Here is a 20,629-nt window from a genome sequence, read left to right on the forward strand (position 1 = left end):
CAATCCAATTAAAGGAAATAATGTGAATATTTCTAAACTCTTTTTTTTATAAACACATAATTAGCCAAATACCTTAGTGTTAAAAGGTTCATCATTTATATAAGCGGAGTATGAGAAAAGGTTTGTAATTAAGCAAGACAAATTATAATTAAAATATGTACTTTATTATATTAAAGATAATACAACAAATGTATCTACAACTTAAGTAACATGGATTGGAGACAAATAGTACTAAATTTAATACTTGGTAATGAAAGCATTATTACTGTATTTATATTTATTTATTCTAATTTCTAATTCTTAATATCCATTGTATACGGAAATGAGTCCTATTAGAGTAAGGAAGAACAACTTAAAGAAGAGATCAAACAGGCAAGTGTGAGTGTGTAATACTGGTGCCTGCTCCAGGACTCATGAAGCTTCTTAAAAAATCCATAGGAAACGGAAATATTATCGTTGAGTTCTTCTCAGCAGATATTGTGTTCAGTGATTGAAGGTACCGTAGCTGAAAATTAATAAATATTTTATCAATTTGACCATTTAAGGTAGTCATAATTTTGTTATCAGTAATTAGATATCCTGCCACAATATGGTGCAGTATCCTGAAGATACGTTTAGCTTAGTATATAATTATTTTATCTCTGATCTTTATATAAGCTTGCCTTATACATATAAGCAGCTTGTAGCCCCCGCGAACTTCGTTTCTCCTTACTTCCTAGCCTACGTTTTTAGTACATACCAACATGGACCATTTTGCTATGCTACCTTAGAGACTGTTCGGTTTTCCGGAATGAATTTTTTTAGGCTTTTCTGTGATTTTTCTCTATATAAACCTCAGAGTTCAAGTTTTTAACTAACAAATAAAAAATAGGGGTTGATCGTAGAGGGTAGAGGAAAATTAAGGGAAATGGATTTTTGTATGCTGTTTTTTTTGGGGTGGACACTTCTTATCACTTAAGGGTTTGAAAGAGAGATAGTAGTAGGCGGTTCTCAGACTTACTGAATATGCATAAAAAAATTCATAAGAATCGGTCAAGCCGGCAATTCGGAGGAGTATGGGAACGAACATTGTGACACGAGAATTTTATATTTAAGATTACCGACTAGTATGTACAATATAAATTCGATAATTAACAGTTTTATTTACGTTCTTTACTGTGCTTCGAACTAAAAATCCAATGCCCTGTCGTTGGATTCATCCCTGCATCACCCCCACCCACGGGTTGTCGGTATATTATTTACTTAATGGAGTTTAAGGTAGTATTTTATTTACATTTAAGTTTCGTGTGGCATAGGATGTGTAGCGGCACTTTCATTTTTCTGATTAAAAAAAATTAAGAGATTACAAATATATTCTCACTTGAAGGGCCATAGGGTTATCTACCATGACCAGGGAGGCTTCTTTCAATGCCCGAGAAGCCTTTATCTCTCCTTCAGCGGCGATTATCTTGGCCCTTGCTTCTCGGTCTGCCTCGGCTTCCGCGGCCATAGCACGCTGCAGTTGTACTGGGAGGCGTACGTCTTTGCTGAAATTGTTAAAATAGTTCTTTTGGTATAAAACATTTTGGTTGACAGTAAAATCAACCATATACATACGCTTAGGCAGGTGGTACAGAAAAACGAAGAGTAGAATTTACCACTATGCCTAGCGCTTGTAGACTTCGAAAAATGGGCATTGTTGATATTACTTCTATAAATATATGGACTACCGAGTCATCGAGTTACAAATTCTCTTTCATAGTTCGTCTCTTTAACAGTGCCACTATGACAGTCGGACTTCAAGACTAAGGCTGCTACAGTTCAGCACGGTGCTCATCGACCTCCAGAGCATCTTAAAATAAGTAGGAAAAAATGAACATTCATATCACAATGATGCTGGAGGTCCTTGTCGCGTCTACTCCTGTAACGTTCGGCAACTTTACCTAGGCCATTTCATACAATTAGGTGTATCCAACTTCGAGAAGGAGGACAGTAGATGGTCGGATGGGCAGCCTTCAGTAAACTGTATTATGAGTATTTTCAGCGATTTCGCTCCCTTACTCTATATTAACCACTCGCATACAACACTAGAATATAAGCGAAACAATGAAATGTTAATTGCTAGGTAACGAATGAATGCAATGTAATAGTCAAAGAGAGGTCCTACGTCTGGCTATACTCTCTGGGCGTAACTCCCATAATTTAGTTTATTGCTATGATACGAATGAATGCAAAGTAACAGTTGAAGAGAGTGCCTGCGTCTGGCTATACTCTCGGGGCGTAACTCCCATGATTTAGTTAATTGCTATGAAACGAATGTATGCAAAGTAACAGTTTAAGAGAGTGCCTGCGTCTGGCTATACTCTCGGGGCGTAACTCCCATAATTTAGTTTATTGCTATGATACGAATGAATGCAAAGTAACAGTTGAAGAGAGTGCCTGCGTCTGGCTATACTCTCGGGGCGTAACTCCCATAATTTAGTTTATTGCTATGATACGAATGAATGCAAAGTAACAGTTGAAGAGAGTGCCTGCGTCTGGCTATACTCTCGGGGCGTAACTCCCATAATTTAGTTTATTGCTATGATACGAATGAATGCAAAGTAACAGTTGAAGAGAGTGCCTGCGTCTGGCTATACTCTCGGGGCGTACCTCCCATGATTTAGTTAATTGCTATGAAACGAATGAATGCAAAGTAACAGTTTAAGAGAGTGCCTGCGTCTGGCTATACTCTCGGGGCGTAACTCCCATAATTTAGTTAATTGCTATGAAACGAATGAATGCAAAGTAACAGTTTAAGAGAGTGCCTGCGTCTGGCTACACTCTCGGGGCGTAACTCCGACGAATTTGGAAATTGCATGCTTATAAAACTAAGATAGCCTGAGTGAGAAAAATGTATAGCCTTGGCTTATACAATATACATGGCCCAATTAAGAACCGTACATTTCAACTCTTTCCACTTCAACACCCCAAGGATCTGTGGCTTCATCTAGGTTGGCCTGCATCATGTGGCTGATGGCTTCCCGGTCGGAGAGCAGCTGTGCCAAGTCTCGCATGCCCAATACATTGCGCAGAGTCGTGGCAGCTAGAAGACGGGTGGATGCACTGAAATGTTTAATTATTTTTATTTAATTTATATTTTGGCATAGTTTCTAGGCGCGTGACTCTTCGTCCGTTATTTAACGTATGAAACAAAACATTGTTTTTTTTATTAACACTTCATTGCAAGTTTCTGTATCCTTATAGTAAAATTATATATAGTAAAATTAAAATAATTAAATAAAAAGTAAAATGCAAAACTACATAAGACATAATTATATAGACAAAACTAATGGAACAAATCAAATCAATTAAAACAAATGTGAAAAGTGAAAGGGACAGTAATAAAATAAAAATTGCGAAAACCCGCGTTGCCTTAGATCCAAATATTGACAGTGTGTCAGACACTAAAGGCAGTTAGTTCACTTGCCTATAAAAGAGGAATTATTAAAGAAACATGAGCCCAAAAGCAATGACGGACTATGCAAATGTTTTTATTATTGCATAAAACTTACTGGGTTATGTACAATGTATTATGTATTTTACCTATAATCAGCAACTCTAACGACGGCATTTAAAGGTTCTTTTATTCTGTAATAGACAACTGCATCTACTGCTACCGTCACGGAATCTCTCGTTAAAACCTGAAATAGATATTTACAGATAATATTAACTATAGATATCTCAGTTTAGATTTTTTTTTATCGTTGTGTACATCTAGAGCAAGCTTTTTGTGATCCATATATAAATATTTAAACAACCAGACGAAGAATCCAAATGCAGTGTTTCACTTAGTGATAACAACACATGGCGACAGACACCAGGGGGTCGCACATTGTTGGACTTTTGATTGCTATGTTTTTTTCCTGTAGGTTCGTAAATCGTATTGGTCAGGGAATACTTCGATAGGTTCCACACAGTGGGCCACGGAAAATACTTTACGACACTTTCCTGGAGACACTCAACAAGTGTAACTACCGTAATCCAAAAACGAATAGGGATTTTGACATAAGGAAAACATATGTCATGCTCATGTCTAAACGTCGTGGTCAGCAAGGAAGCTTCTGGAGTGGACTATCTGTTTCCACCGGTTTCCGTCCAGTTCCTTTCTTATGACAGTGTTCAGTTTTGAGGACGATGTGTATCACTTGATCGGTCCAAATGGTTGATGAACGGCCACGTGATATTTTGCCTTCTGTGTTACCAACCGTTTCTTCAAGTTCTCATAGTCTCTGCGCATTGTATGGCCAAAAGATACAATTCGCTGTTGGGGCAGGATCGATGTATTGGTGCGCTTCGATAGTTGGATCGTTGGTGTACTCAGTTTCCGCACTGAGACTCTCACTAGGTCCGATTATTGGAAAGCATACTTTATCCACCAAGCCACAAAAGAGGACACATTTTATATGTAGACATTTTAATGACTGTGCAACTAAATAATTTAATAATATACGACATGAAATAACTATTTACTCTAAATAATCAAATAGCTATGCATTATTTAGATTTATTGACTGGCCATCAATCGAATCCTGCAAATGAGGGCAACCGGCCGCTCGCTGTACTGCGTCTGTTAGCGATTTAATAATATTCGACAAGTTCAAATAAACACTGTTCCCGCAAAATTATGATGAGCCTTGAGCTCTATAAGCTTTAAAGGTTTTGTATTTTGTAAGATACATTCGTATTCATGGAAAACCATATAAATTACATCAAAATACTCAAGACGAGATTGTGACTAAATTTTTTTATAGAGCAGGAGGCTCATCTGATATTTGATATCTGCCGCCCATGAATACTTACATTGCCAGAGTCGCATGTGTGTTGCCGGCCTATAAATTTATTTAATTATAATTATCTTGTTTTCGTTTTTTTCAACCCTTACTAGAAAGAAGAAAGAAATCAGCACTTTTGAAAAGGGTCGGGTAAATTCCGGTAACCGTTTTAATGATATTTTTTATTTTTCATGTCAGAATTAAGCCTATGCCCACATAATAATAATAAAGCCCGTTATATTTCTAATCATAACAAAAGTAGAATATACAGCTTAGATGTCTTATATACATTTTTTTCTTGTTATCCTAATATCCTAGCTTCCTTTAATATCATTGATCGGAACCCCTTCACGGGTATAGGCCTCCTCCAGCTGTTTAGCCTTTTCCAAATATATAATGGCCACGGCTTTCTTTCTCCTGGAAGCTCACGCTTTTATTTCTTCTATCCACCTTTTTTTGCGGCGCCATCTTCTCCTTCTTCCCCTTTGTCCTCTCCATATAGTATTTAAAGTCCACTGTTTATCTGTGCATCTTGTTATATGCTCTGTTTTAGGTCATAATGTAAGGTACTTATCACTTTTGTTTTTCGCCTTATTTTTTCACTTTAAAACACCTTTGTTCATTTATATTAGATATTATTTGCACATTATGATAGCTGATATGCACCTAATACGCAATCAACAATTTCTTCCCTAACCACTAGGAAAACACAGCTCCGTAATCCAATATCCTACTATGATTGTTATAAAAAGTCCGTCAGCATAACCTTGTCATTATAAATAGCTGTTTTATGAGATTTTCTTAAGACAATTGGTTTACATCGGAACAATTGTTCGTCGTAAAAGTTTGATTGACGGTTTACAGCCACGTCAATTAAACGGGAACGAACATTTGGGTTAACTGTTTAGAAGTAAAGTTAGCTTCCGCCAGCGTATTTGTGGTTTAAAATTGAAATATATATAATGAATTACTAGATGCTGATGCTAGCCAGCCCGGCTTCTGGATTTAGCGTGCGACTCTCATCTATGGGGTCGTAGGTTCGGCTGTGCACCAATGGACTTTCTGTCTATGTGCACAATGAACACCAGCTCGTACGGTCAAGGAAAACATAGTGACCCAAAACGTCGACGGTTTGTGTCAGACACAAAAGACTGTACACTTACTTGCCTATTAAAAATGATCACGGAACAGATACAGATATCTCAGGCCCAAAAGGTTGTTGCGCCTTTGGAATATAGATGCATCTAAAAAGTGGTTTATCTGTTGTAACATTATGATGCATTCGAATATACACAATACACATAGTATACTCTTAAAACTGTATCCCATTTATATGTTAAGGTCGCCTGGAAGAGATTGCTTGTTATCAATAAGGGCCCATCCATCTAATTATACATCTTGACAAAAGGTAATTAAATATTGTGTTTTGTATTTGTTTTTATAAAACGAATTACTAATTAAGATATATATGTAATAGTATACCTCTTGCGGTGGAACATCAAACGATACAGTTCTCAAGTCAACTTTTCTATATGTATCGATGCATGGTAGGACAAAAAATAGTCCGGGACCTCTCGCGCCACCTTTCCTTAGTCTTCCCAGTCGAAATATTACCGCTCTTTCAAATTCTTGAACAACCTGCAAAATCAGGTGAATGTATAACTAATTAATATATGAATGGAAATGTAGGTACTGCAAGCATACTGCATGATTAAACAATCATATAACACAGAGTATTTTAATAAATAATAGTGGAAGTCGAAGCCAAAAGCTTAATTAAGAAACGTGACTATTACCTAAAGAAGTCCTATTTATTATTTTAAACGAAGATAAAATGGAGAGGCCGCTGAATGAACTGCATCAGCTAAACAAAATGTGTTGGCATTGTTTGTTCAAAAGTGGAAATGAAGATTTATCGTATTTCATTCATATTTCCAATGTTATGAAGTTTGACACATAATGTATAAATGTGTAAATCCAATATTTCAAACCTTAAATATGTCGTTAGTAACAGCAAATTGTGTAAAAAACTTTATTAACATTTCGTTTTTTGTTGGCTTTTTTAAGTATTCAACAATGATTTAATATATATAGTAACATGTACACAATTAACAAGACCGCAGTTATTTGTCCTTTATATAATTTGGTTAACTTTATAGTTATTACTATGTTGATAAATATATATTTACAACACACAAATATACAGTATTTACAATATTCATAACTTACATAGTAAAAATTTATATGTAGAAATTTAAAAAGTTTGGTCCCTGTGGCATTGTACCAATAATGCTGGCAGCGTTTCCTCACTGTACTTATTCGTTGAGCGAGGAAAGCACCAGCTCTCGGGTCACCGGTACTATCTACCAGGTGCCAACTTAAATATTTAATTAGCGCCTGTGCACTTGAACCCCACAGCCCAAGAGTCTCTACTCCAACGGGAACTTAAATAACTTTATAATTAGTTGAACTACTAAAAATGTATCGATCAACTTTACCTTAAAACATTCAAATAGTGAGAATGGGAAAGTGATAATGACCAAAAGGAGTGACATGAATGTTGCGAATCTCTCCACACACCCAGCTGCCTCTGGATTTGCTGCTGAAACAAGATCTATAACAATATAATATGACCAACATAAGAACAAACAAAATCAAATATAGTTGACAGGTAGCCGTGCATCGGCTACAAATCAAACGTCTTAATTGTGTGCATAAATTTAAATTAATTTTATTATTTTATGTTTGCTAAAGTTATGTAAAAGATACTTTGGCGTGTATAACGTAAAATTTTGTATCATACATATACGAATACAATTTAACACCATAAACGCTAAAATTACTACTTTAAGAAGAATTAAAATTCGATCTAAATCAAAGTTATACCCTAGTACACGGTCAACGTTAGACATTAATCAATCAATTTATTTGTATCAGACTTACGACGCGTAATAATTTAGGTTTGATATATTAGCAGAAGCGGGCAAATCGACATCGTTCAAAAGATAAAACTAATAAATCTCTCCGTATTTAACTCTCAAGTACTCCGTACATATGCAGTTAGTCTTAAAAGCTTTGTATTTATAACACGAATAAAAAATTAATTGGGCGTTTAAATACTTACGCATATGTATTGTGAAAGCGCAAGATGTGCCCGTATCGCAATCTAAAATTTCCAAAATCATCATTAAACTGATAAATGAGTACAATTTATTTCAATCCTTTAAATTACTCACGGCTGGGCAAATCATCGCGCCTCGAATTCATTGACCTGACTTCCGCGCGCATCGTCAATCAATTAAATTAAAGCATTAATTACTCATAACAGTGTTTTACTCGGCTAACGATCACAGACTGACATACAGACAGTCAGAATACCGCGTGTTTACACGACCCAAAAACATCGAATCCAACTAAAAATATCAATTACAATACGATCGAAAATAAACGATTAGTTTCGTTTAAAATTTATTTACGTATTTCGAGGTAGCACTCCACTTCGCCCGAATCCTTGTCGTAGCAACCGAAGTCCATTTGTAGTGCACAGTAGGTTCGCATTTAAGTCGATCAATCAATATTATCTGTCTGATCAATGCGGTGTCTATATCTGTACTAAAGGTAGAGAATAGACGGAAATAAATAATAACGCACTTTCCATTCTGGCGTGATGCGTAGGGCACAGCGGCGTTTCAAATTGTGGCTTTGTTTTCAGAGCTTTCCTCGTGGGATGCACGGATGTTTATGTTATATACTCAGCGTTTAATCATATTATCAAGATGCAGCCGTAAATTATAGTTAGCTTTATATCTGGACTGGGTTAAGGCCCGATCTGTTATTGAGGTACATTTGCGCAAAGGTGAATACAAACGTTGCAATATTTTGTCTACTTTTTGATTGATTTTACATTTAGGTTAGATTTTTCATCTTAAAACAGGTTAATATGAGTTAAATATTTATAATTTATACGAAATATTACGTTCCTGCAAAATTGTGATAATAATGTGTCTATAGATCAATGTACTACTTTAATTAAGTTGTATAATGATTAAAAGCTCCTTCAACTAATCATACAAGGCAAAGTGGCAGGTAGTAGGAGACCTGGCCGCAGACGCATATCCCGGTTGAAAAACTTAAGACAATGGTTTGGTCAAAGCACCAAGTCATTGTTAATGGTAGGGGAGCCCACGATGCTAAATGGGGATTTACTCGAGCGTCGTAGAGACCTATTGGGATGCAAAGCTTAGGTAATAAGAAGTAAAAAATGTTATATGATATATACCTTTTCATCGGTGGGGGAAGCGGCTATAGATTGTTAAATATGTAAAAAAAAACTGTTGCATGGACATCCTCGAGCGCGTCAGATATTGATAGCATCAATGCCCTACGTATTTTTAATAATGTACGTATGTTAATCTGATCGTTTGCATGATGCGGGTGGTTGTATTTAAGGGTAGAAAATGAAAAAAAAGAAAAAAAAATATCGAGCGCGTCAGATTTTCTAAGGGAGTGTTAAGTGCACCAAAAAAAAGTTCTCATTCACTAATCTGACGATTTCAATGGGACGCAAACCCACGGCCATTTTCATAATTTGCAAAAAAAAATAGCAATTTTGAAATACTCAAGCGCGTCAGATTAAGATATATGTGGTTCATCTTTATGTTCTAAACGTACTGTCTCATAATCTGACGATTATCTAGAGGGATTCGCCTGATCTGACAAAAAAAATTTAGAAAAACGGTTCACCTAAAAGGCCATCCCTGCAACTTCCCGCTAATTCCATTCCTGGGCGCTTAAAATTGATATTTTGAGCTCGCTCAGTTCAAAGAAATAACATTTCTATGCATTTGAGCTCTCCCAGCTCGAAAGTTTGATAGAAGTTTCATAGAACACTATTTTTGGAATTTTCAAACCGCAATAACTTTTGAATGGATCAAGCAATTTTCACGCGGTTGGCGGCATTCGACGCAATTTTAATTGATCGAACCACAAATTTCGGAGTAATCCCGAAAAAACACTTTTTCGGCTTTCTTTCGTTCACGATATCTCTCGAACGAATCAACCGCTTTTGACCAGCTTGGTGGCGATCGACGTGGTTTTTCAAGCTCAAAGGCGGATTAGTTTTTGAAGTTGATCGATAAAGAAACCACTTTAAAAAAAAATATTTCTTATTTTTTTAAGATTTTTCAAAATTTCTCAAAATTTATGGGTCCGAATCGGTTCAAATTCACAGGAAATGTAATTTTGAGGGAAATATTTAGAACGCCGTTTAGTAGATTCCGATCGGTTTAAGGAAATGTAGGCATCACGTAACTGCACGCATTTAACTTTATCGACGAATTTTTGTTATTTCGGCTTGCGGAAATCGTCAGATTATATATTTTTCATTATTCTTGAATTATTTCCTTCAAAATAAAAAAAAAATTAGCTACGCTCGAGAATGTCGAGATGACTTTTTTTTTTACAACTTTGTTGCCCTCCCCTTTTTTTCCGTCACTCTCAAATTGTCAGATTAGTGGAATATACACTTTTTAGGATGTAATTAACTCACCCTACCTTAATCTCAGTTCACAGTTGTTGTTTTCATTTCGGTTAGAAACGTCGCGTATTAAATATTGTGATCGAAAACGTGCAACGCGCTGACGCAGCGCCGCGATCGCGTTACGATGAATCGTTGACCTAATACATGTTATTGTGTAATGAATTAAGGCGAGGTTATGTCTTTATAATTTTAATTATTATATAAAATTTATGATGTCATCTCCAAGTGTTATTGAAATTAAAACCCAAACCGAGCAATTACTAGTGGGTGAACTGAAAAAGGAAAGAGCCCGATGCTCAGACCTGGAAAGTATTGTCCATCAACTCAAGGAACGAATAGCTCAGCTAGAACAAAAAATAGATCAGCCCTTAACACAAAGGGATGAGGCAGCCGCTGAATCAATTCAGTATGAGACGGACGAAGAAGAACTGGCTAAAGAAACTGAATGGGTGCGACAAAAAAGCAGAAAGAAAAGGAAACTAAACACCTCCCCTTCCCCCATGAAAGAAGTTACTTGTAATAAAGTAACCAAAGAAAAACCCAAAAAGGAACCCCTTCCACCTCCGATTATTGTCGAAAATGTGATTGAATACCAATCATTTTACGATTCCTTACTTAAAAAAGAATTAAATAAAGACTCTTTCACCGTGAAAATGCTTAGGAATGGATCGGTGAAGATTAACAGCAATAGTGAAGCTACCTACAGAGGTATCACAAAACACCTTAAAGAAGAAGATGCTTCGTGGTTCTCATACGAGAACAAGCAGAGCAGGCCAATAAGAGTAATGGCAAAAAATCTGCATGCCTCTTGCAAGCCTGAAAGGATAGTTGAAGACCTCATTCTCCAAGGATTTAAAATCTTAGACGCAGCCGTCAAATATAGCTGGAAAAACAAGGAACCGCTAAACATGTTCATTCTCTCTTTCCACCATCAGGAAAACATAAAAAATATTTATGAAATAAAATCGATACTTGGCTGCAAAATTGATGTACAGCCATTGAAATCACCAAAATTGATCCCCCAATGCAAGAGGTGTCAGGCTTATGGGCACACACAGAAATACTGCTCCAAGGAGCCGAGGTGTGTAAAATGTACTGCAAAGCATCTCACAGTAGACTGTAACAAGCCACGAGACGCGAAACCGAAGTGCGTTCACTGTGGTGAGTCACACCCAGCTAATTACAGAGGCTGTGTTGTAGCTAAAGAATTGCAAAAAATGAGAAACGTTTTAAAATCCAAATCAAAAACTGAAACGGACAAACCTGTAAAACCAGCAAAATTAGTTTCCAAGACTGTTTCCTTCGCTGAGGTTACTAAAGGTCCCAAGATTCTATCCTCAACACAAAATGAGACTAAATCTAACACAGACTTAGATGAAAAGATTAACACCATACTTTCATTATTGACATCTTTTGATGAAAGACTTAAAAAACTAGAAAGCAGCACCAAAATAGCAGCTTCTAAACGTCCAAAGCAATGATGTCTTTAAAAATAATGGCATGGAATGCTAATGGGCTTTTAAAACACCAAAGAGAACTTCATATAATTCTTAAACATGAAAACATTGACATCTGCTTGGTATCGGAAACACATTTTACCAGGGAGTCGTACATTCAACTTAAAGGATATAACGCCTACCATGCCCTTCACCCAAGTAATAAATCCAGCGGGGGAAGTACAGTTATAATAAAGGACAGTTTGAAACACCATGAGGTCTTTAAATATGAAAAAGAACATATTCAGGCTGTGGCTGTATGCCTATCAATGAAACGGTGTCCATTAACAATATCTTCTATCTACTGCCCACCAAGACATGCACTTAAGTACGACCAGTACACAACCCTGCTAAAAAGTCTTGGAAATAGATTTGTTTTGGGAGGCGACTTCAATGCAAAACATACCTACTGGGGATCAAGATTAATAACGACTAAAGGAAAAGAACTATTTAATGCTATGAAAGATTTGAGATGTGATGCAATCTCGACAGGGAAGCCTACATACTGGCCAACAGACAAGAATAAAATACCAGATCTTATAGATTTCTTCATATTTAGAGAAGTATCACCAAATGTTCTCCAAATAGAGGAAGCTTATGATATGAACTCAGATCACTCACCAATCTTACTCACAATTGGCGAAGACCCTGTAAAGCGGAAACTGAATCCATGTCTCGTGAACCCGCATACGGACTGGGACAGCTTCAAAATTTATCTTGAGAATATTATAGACCTAAGAGTACCTTTAAAGACTGAGGAACAATTAGATTTAGAAGTAAATAAATTTACAAAGAACATCCAACAAGCTGCTTGGAGCAATACTCCAAAATTTAAGAAAAAGGTACAAAACAACTACTTTCCAGAAGAGATTATAAATCTGATAAAGACAAAACGAGCTCAAAGAAAAAGGTGGCATTCAAGATGTCCTGAAGACAAAAAACATCTGAATAACCTCACTAAACAACTGAGGAGAGAGATTAAAATACATAAAGATACTTCAATAAAGAGATTCCTAAACCAATTAACTTCTGATGGTTCCACCAACTACTCCATCTGGAAAGCGATAAGAAATATCAAAAAACCTACAACACATATTCCTCCCTTGAGAGAGTCTGATGGGAATTGGGCTGTAAGTAATATACAAAAAGTTAGAAGGTTTGCTGATCATCTAGAAAATATATTTCAAATCGATGAAGAAGATTCACTTGACTTCGAAGAAATATCGTCAGAACAACTAAACATCCGTCTAGTCACACCAAAAGAAGTTTTAAGTGAAATTAAATGTTTAACTAAAAAAAAGGCGCCAGGCTTTGATTTAATTACTGGTGAGGTACTACAGCATCTCCCCCGTAAAGCTGTAGTTAAAATGACAACCTTAATTAATGCTTCATTTCGACTTCAATATGTTCCCAATATGTGGAAAGTTGCGGAAGTGATAATGATTCCTAAGCCAGGAAAACCACCACACGAAGTAACGTCCTACAGGCCAATCTCATTGTTACCTGTTATAGCAAAACTATTTGAGAAACTCTTTCTCAAACGTCTTAACCCTATTATTGCCAAAAAGCAGCTCATACCGGATTACCAATTTGGTTTCAGAGAAAAACATTCTACCATTGAGCAGGTTCATAGAATTACAAATAATATAGAAAAAGCACTAGAAGAACAAAAAGTCTGCTCCACGGTCTTTCTGGATGTAGCTCAAGCATTTGACAAAGTGTGGCACCGAGGACTTGTTTATAAATTAAAGAAACTACTGCCTCGTCAATTTTCAAATATACTAGAGTCATACTTAACACAAAGAATGTTTAGAGTACGACAAGAAGATGATTATTCAGAACTGAAAGAAATAAAAGCTGGGGTGCCGCAAGGGAGTGTATTAGGTCCGGTCCTGTACCTCTTATACACATGCGATATTCCTGAACTAGAAGATAACGTAATCGCTACCTTTGCCGATGATACTGCTATCATGTCTACGGCAGATACTGAAAAGGAAGCGGTAGTAAAACTACAAAAAGCCATAAATACTGTTGGCTTGTGGACCAAAAAATGGCGGATACGATTAAATCAGTCTAAATCAGTTCACATAAACTTTACCAACAAAACATCAAATTACCAGCCAGTATATATTGATAACGTCAAAGTGCCGTTCCAAAATTCAGCTAAGTACCTAGGTATGACGCTGGATACCAAACTCCGATGGAAGGTCCATGTTAAAAAGAAGCGTGAAGAGCTGGATCTCCGTTACACTAAATTGTACTGGTTGCTCGGAAGGCATTCCGCGTTATCAGTTCAAAATAAATTATTGATTTACAAACAAGTCCTGACACCTGTATGGACTTATGGTTGCCAGCTGTGGGGCTGCACCAGTAATAGTAACATCCAAGTAATCCAAAGATTCCAAAACAAAGTGCTCAGGGGAATAGTCAATGCTCCCTGGTATATTCGCAATAACGACCTCCATCGGGACCTTAATATAGAGGACGTCGCCACAATAATAAAAAAGACTGCTGGAGCCCACGAACATAGGCTCCACCATCACGTGAATGTCGAGGCTATTCAACTCCTTGACACCACTGGCCTAGTGAGAAGACTTAAAAGGACAAAACCATTTGAACTAGTGAATTAGTGTTAGTGCACGTCAGTACTAAATACACAGTGAGTGAAAGAAAAAAAAAATAGAACACAAGAACAGAGTGTCTTCCCTTTAATAGAGACTGTAAGTAGTGTTATTGGACACTTTCTTATGAAAAAATCCTTATTAGTAAATTAGGTTAGACTTAAATTACTTATTAGTCTTAAGTTAGGCTAGATTGTAATGTGCCATGATGTCTTAGTAAAGACACATGTATATAAAAAAAAAAAAAAAAAAAAAAACCCTACCTTAATCTGACGCGCTCGGGAATTTCTGATGGTCAATTTTTTTTTACTAATCTGATCCTGTCTCCTTCACGGGCGGCCTTATATATGGGCCTCATATTTTGTGGAGGTACTTAACCGGGTACAAGGTATCCCCCTATATATTAATCTGCCGCGCTTTAGTAAATCCCGAAATCCCCTCTTGGGCTCCCCTACCATAAGAAGCGTGGCATCCAAAACTAAACTAGCCATGTTGATCGCCAACCTTCGCAAGGAGATGGCACTATAGGAAGAAGATTGATTAAAAATTACAATTAATTATATTAAACGACCATGATTTAATACTATTAATAAATTAAAATAAAGCAAACCACCGCATACAAAACTACAAGTGTATAAAAATTCGATGCCTTCCATATGATAGGAAAGAAAATGAGAGAGAAAAAATAGAGTATCCATGGGCGGCAGCATCACTTAACATCAGATGAGCCTCCTACCCGTTTTCCCCCTGTTCTATAAAAAAGTCGGCCTTTTTCCTTCTTCTTTTCACATAAATACTTGATTTGATTACAAAAAATTAAAACCAGTTATGTAGGTGCAAGTCTTATAAAGATTCTATTAATATTCATGTATCTGCTAGGTTAAGCACTGACATTTAGCCGGGATGATGCGTAATATTTAAAGTAATACTTTGTAAACACCTTGTAAACATACGTATTGCTGCCTTATGCCTTCCAGTCCAACTTCTTATCCAATATATTGAATAAGAAATTGGAGTCAAACGTTATTACCAAATTAAAGTTGTCACGTTTAAAAAATACATCTTGTTTTCCGTTGAATTACATTTATAAATTAGCAACAGGTTTGAAAATTGCATTTCTAGATAGAATTTCTAGATATACAGCTTCTTCGCAGACCTATATATCTATACTATGTCGCAGATTAGTTCATAAAAATAGTATATGAATATGTAAATATGCTATAATAATGTATAAGTATAGAGAGAGCGACCCTAAAAGTGGTGGTCCTGAGATCGATCCGCAGTGGGACCCTAATGAACACTTCTCCTACAATGAAACCTTTCTCGTGGCGTAAGAAATTATGTTCCACCCAGAGAACGGTGAGCTGTATGATAGCAGTACTTAAGTAAGTCTGAGAAATATGTCTGCCACGTACCTCATTATGGGATTATGGAAAAAATTTAAAACTTGTTGCTTTAGAACACTAATACTTGTCAATACTGTAATAATTGTGTCAAATGCCTAATAAATAAATTGCTGTTTTTCTAGTAATATTTGTATATGTTCTTGTTTGAACAAGGCTAAATGAAATATTATGCCTATAAGGAGAAAGTTGATTTGTGGAACTAATAAGAACAACGGCGCTCTTTTTTTGGCTATTTTTGTAAGCGTGAGAGTATTTAGTATAGCTAGTTTCTTCAAAACCTTTAAATTAGAACATTAATATTTGTAACACTTATTTATAAATATCCATATCCTAAACATTAACGCACGTGTTTTGTCTGAGTTTGATACCTGGCTAATATAGTGTCCTTAAATAAGGAATCACATTTATATGACTCTATATGAATACATGAATTATATTATCGTATCATCAATATAGTTTAAAAATTATTTATGTCATCAAACAATAAAATCGCCATGTTTTTATCAAAAATCTCTCTAGATAATATAAATCTATAGTTTACTTTTGTTTCATAGATATGTGTGCACAGACTCAATAGTTTCTTCTAGTATCAAATAGCGAATATAGCGAAGGAATTTTTAGAAATAGTTTTTGCTACCAATACTATGTCTGTATCTGAGAAGGGGCTTTATAAAGCTAGGATATTTCGAGAAGCTAGTTAGGTTAAGCCAGATCTTATCGCGAGTGTTAGTTTTGGCACAATGTTGGTGAGTTGCATACTTGTAGGAATTTGAATCTATATTAGCATTATCTTTGATTTATAAATATTTTTTCCCTTCAGTTATCCAGTTTTATGAATTCTATGTCATCTTAAGATCCGTAATTAAAAGAATCCGTATGATTTGAAATATTAATAATAAATAAATCAGTTGCGCTAAAACTGTTTTAGGTCTGGGCCTCAGAGGTCTTTATCTGTTTCATGATCATTTGATCTAATAGGCAAGTAGGTGATCATGTGTACCGTTGACTTTTTAGGTCTAAAAAATGCCGGTTTCCTCACGATGTTTTCCTTCATTCATAGGAAGTCCATAGGTTCGATCGCGACCTACGACCTTAGGATTGAGAGTAGCATGCTGGAGCCTCTAAGCCAACACTGCTCTTTTTATTTAATCTACATTAATATTGTTAAAAAGCGTAACCCTAAAAAAGAGGGGGGCCTTGGGTTAGGCAAGCTTAAGTTACGAAATTTTAGATTAGGTTGCCTCTCGGTTGCATAGTTAATTGCACAAAAACGTTAATTTTTCGCCAGGAATCGAACTATGGACTAATTAATCATACGCCGACCCACTACTGTTCATTATTACTAAGGAATTAATCAAGAACATTTTGATTCTTTTGGTATTGGTTACGGGTTTATTAAATAAAACTATTTTATTAAATACATTAATTAACTCCCAAGTTTGAGGCCTAATAAACATTTATTTTCTGCTCAAATAAAAAGTCATAATTCAAATTAAATTGCCAAAACCATATACCAAACTACTATATTTTGCTGCTTTTTTTTAGCTTTGGGCTGGTCTTCTGGCCTGTGTGAGTGCAGTACTAGCAGTTCCTATCTTTGCCCCTGTCTACCAGACAGCTATTCACGCACCAGTTGCTGTTCAACCTATTGTAAGTAACGATTTAATTTAAATATATATATATTTAATTTAAAATTAAAAATTTCACGGGGCTTACGTAAATTCCGTACATTTGATTATTTCCTACTGGCGCTAAGTGTTCTTTACCCCTAGTTTCTCCATACAGTTGGGTTATTTGTACTTACATACGATATCGTTTGGTTTGTTAAAATACGGCCAAAGATCCCAGACTTTTATCTAACTTAAACATATTATTATTTACTAATAAACCGCAACAAAGTCACCCCTTGTTTTTGTGTTTTTAGGTAGATTTATTGTATGTAAATAAATAAAACTAACTTCGTCAATTCAAGTTAGGTACATGTTCTTCAGAATATCAATTGTATTCAATAGAACACGATAAATGCTCGGACGATAGTACCAGCATAATATATGTAATGTTTACGTTATAAATTAGTCCTTTAGTACAGTTTTAGATGACCATACTTTTGAAATTTGTCAACAGACTTATCCCAGATACGCATTCAACTATGGAGTAAAGGATCCGCACACAGGAGATATTAAGTCACAACAAGAAGAGAGAAGTGGCGATGTAGTAAGAGGTGATATTATTGTACAATGCAAATGTGTGTAATAGTTTTTTGACTATTGACTTCTTGCTCTACGAGGTTCTAGATAATCTTTACAGATTCAATTAAATTCTATACATTATGTCTTTCGAGATTTTACTAGTTAGTTAGTTACTTAGGCAGTGTGCGCCTGGTGCGACTCTCATCCTTGAGGTCGTAGGTTCGATCAACGGCTGAGCATCAAAGGACTTTCTGCTTATGTGCGCTTATGGCATTCGCTCGAACGTTGAAGTGAGGAAAACATCGTGAGGAAACCGGCTTGCCTTAGACCCAAAAAGTCGACGGCGTGTGACAGCCACAAGAGGCGGATCACCTACCACCTACTTGCCTATTTTATTTTCAAACAATCATGAAACATATACAGAAATCTGAGGCCCAGACTTAAAAATATTGTAGCGCCACTGGTTTGTCTGTTTGCTTTTTCCCTTACTTATGAATCGAATACCTCACACAATATATATATCAGAAATAATAAAAGTAGTTGAATTAAGTAACGTGATATTTTCTTATCCAGGAAGCTATTCTCTAGTGGAGCCTGACGGATCTACGCGCACGGTGACATACACTGCTGATGATCATAATGGTTTTAATGCTGTTGTACACAAAACTGGGCATTATACGCATCCTGTAAGTATGAATACATACATAATTAAACTGCGCACTTATATCATATAAAGGTGATAATGTATACGAAATACAACCTTTTTTTGTTCTTATTTGTGGCATATAGCATAGAAACGTGAACACTATAGTCTACTACATTATATTTAATATTGGGAATGAACGCAAAGCCAAAAAGATGCCAATACAACGCGTAATTCATCAAGAAGTTCATATAGATTATAAACTCTTTTGCAATTTACGTTCTAAAGTCGATTTTAGTTAATTAAATTTAAATAATTGAATGCATGTCAGAAGGATTCAAGCTGTGATTGCACCGCACTTGCACTTATATTCACTACACTAGGTTTATTATCTCAAATAAGTTTAGTTCTCTTTACGCGTCTTATTCCTGTTGTGTCAACCAGTTTGATTGCCTCAGCATTCACATGGCTATGTAGCCTGTAGGCTATGTTTAGCCGTATTTAGGACTGCATCCAAATTAAGACCCTTATTTCATTAATATACCATGGTGCATTGACAATGTCCCAAAGAACCTTGTACCTTGTTGTATTATTTCTAAATTGCTCTTCGCTGTACAGACCCAAAGCTGAATGCCATATGTCCACAAATTTTTATTGTCGACGACTTCTTATTGTTTATACATGGTTTTTAAGAATTCCTTAAAAATTTATATTTTTTTTAGATATATGGAATATGATAATTACGGGCTACTTCTTAAGGAAACAGGTGTTACGTTTGAATTTCAGTTAACACTTTCTTTTATCCTCAGGTACGGGTCCACACACCAGCAGTTCCCTTAGTACCTTCACTTCCGGCATTCTTTGGTTAAGAAAATATTAAAAAGTACTATTTAGGAAAAACAACTGCGATTTTATTATTGTGTTCAGATGACTGTTTGACGATTGTGGGATTGGGTACTTTATTTACGTTATTTGTTAAGTAATTTATAAATATAAAATAAATTTGTAACAATATTGAATGTATTTAATTTTAAATCATAAAATATAAATTTTATGAATGATACCGACTTTTCTTCGAACATATACAAAAACAATTCGCTAATATATAGGATATAGATACAAAATGAATTCTATTAATTTAGTTATAGGTATTATTTTATTTTTAATACTATATGTTTCGCGACTTCTTGCGTGGAAAAGGCAGGGTGTTTCACCAAGTATTTTTACATTTTTTTACTTGGGATTTGGAAACTAAAGAAAGCTTCGACGCCATGGATTTGGGACAATGATTACTTTTTCGAACGCCCAAAAAATGCACATATAAAGGCAAAAATCAAATGATACACACCGAGGTTCCAATTTATGATCGTGTATGACAATACATCGATTTATTAATCTTCTACTAGAGACAAACAAAATTATAACTGTTTGCCCGGTATTTGAAGTCTTTATTGCCTTATCTTCAGGATGAGTTGGTAACACTATTACTATAATTTCTAAAAGAGTTAAAATAACAAATAATATTAATAATTTTGAGGCTGATTCGATCTTGGCGGGGAAGCGATTTTGGGCATAGATTGATAGACACCCTCCTTGTGTTCAAACGCCGCAATCTATGCGTTTTCACGTTATTAGTCCGTAGCCTTATTATTTGTGAAAAACCGCAACGTTTTATTGCAAGTAGGCAAAGTTCAATGACATTATGTGTAAACGGGGTTTATGGACCATTAAATTGTTTAAGTTATTCGAAACATAAAATAGATATAAACACGAATTGAGATTTTTTGCTAAATATAATTTTATTACTTTAATATGACAGTAATCCTAACACAACAAAGCTATAAAAACCTAAACGTATGAGTAGATCTTGTTATATAGCTCTAAAATTATTTACATAATCCGTAGAAATTTCGTTACATACAAACAATTTTGATAATGATTT

General features: G+C 35.6%; 2 protein-coding genes across 9 annotated transcripts; one reads left to right on the plus strand and one right to left on the minus strand.

Moving 5' to 3' along the window:
• Positions 1–299: 299 nt before the first annotated feature.
• LOC125051189 (band 7 protein AAEL010189-like) lies at positions 300–8,523 on the minus strand. 8 transcript variants are annotated; one of them, XM_047651394.1, is made up of 8 exons: positions 8,270–8,419; positions 7,918–7,959; positions 7,292–7,392; positions 6,276–6,431; positions 3,565–3,662; positions 2,923–3,084; positions 1,361–1,526; positions 300–505 (listed from the first exon to the last, which is right to left on the minus strand). In XM_047651394.1, exons 1-8 carry the CDS (start codon positions 8,349–8,351, stop codon positions 365–367), a joined length of 948 nt encoding a protein of 315 aa, XP_047507350.1. In that variant the 5' UTR covers positions 8,352–8,419; the 3' UTR covers positions 300–364. The 8 variants fall into 8 exon arrangements, with proteins under 8 accessions (XP_047507350.1, XP_047507343.1, XP_047507346.1 ...); XM_047651387.1 differs by lacking the exon at positions 8,270–8,419 and adding an exon at positions 8,030–8,226 and having other exon boundaries at positions 7,292–7,407; XM_047651390.1 differs by lacking the exon at positions 8,270–8,419 and adding an exon at positions 8,030–8,225.
• A 7,962-nt stretch (positions 8,524–16,485) lies between these two features.
• Positions 16,486–19,564, plus strand: LOC125051347 (cuticle protein 19-like). The gene is made up of 5 exons (XM_047651595.1): positions 16,486–16,601; positions 17,401–17,505; positions 17,980–18,076; positions 18,618–18,730; positions 19,497–19,564. Exons 1-5 carry the CDS (start codon positions 16,596–16,598, stop codon positions 19,554–19,556), a joined length of 381 nt encoding a protein of 126 aa, XP_047507551.1. The 5' UTR covers positions 16,486–16,595; the 3' UTR covers positions 19,557–19,564.
• The last annotated feature ends 1,065 nt before the right edge of the window (positions 19,565–20,629 follow it).

This window comes from Pieris napi, chromosome 7 (assembly GCF_905475465.1).
Source record: "Pieris napi chromosome 7, ilPieNapi1.2, whole genome shotgun sequence".
Taxonomy (NCBI): domain Eukaryota; kingdom Metazoa; phylum Arthropoda; class Insecta; order Lepidoptera; family Pieridae; genus Pieris; species Pieris napi.

Coding starts and splice junctions, on each gene's coding strand:
- LOC125051189 (XM_047651394.1), bottom strand. CDS start 8,351: ATGCGAACCTACTGTGCACTACAAATGGACTTCGGTTGCTACGACAAG. Junction 3,663..6,275: donor TTGATGTTCCACCGCAAGAG/GTATACTATTAC, acceptor TATCTATTTCAG/GTTTTAACGAGAGATTCCGT. Junction 1,527..2,922: donor GAAGTGGAAAGAGTTGAAAT/GTACGGTTCTTA, acceptor TAACAATTTCAG/CAAAGACGTACGCCTCCCAG.
- LOC125051347 (XM_047651595.1), top strand. Junction 17,506..17,979: donor CAGTTGCTGTTCAACCTATT/GTAAGTAACGAT, acceptor ATTTGTCAACAG/ACTTATCCCAGATACGCATT. Junction 18,731..19,496: donor CTGGGCATTATACGCATCCT/GTAAGTATGAAT, acceptor TTTTATCCTCAG/GTACGGGTCCACACACCAGC.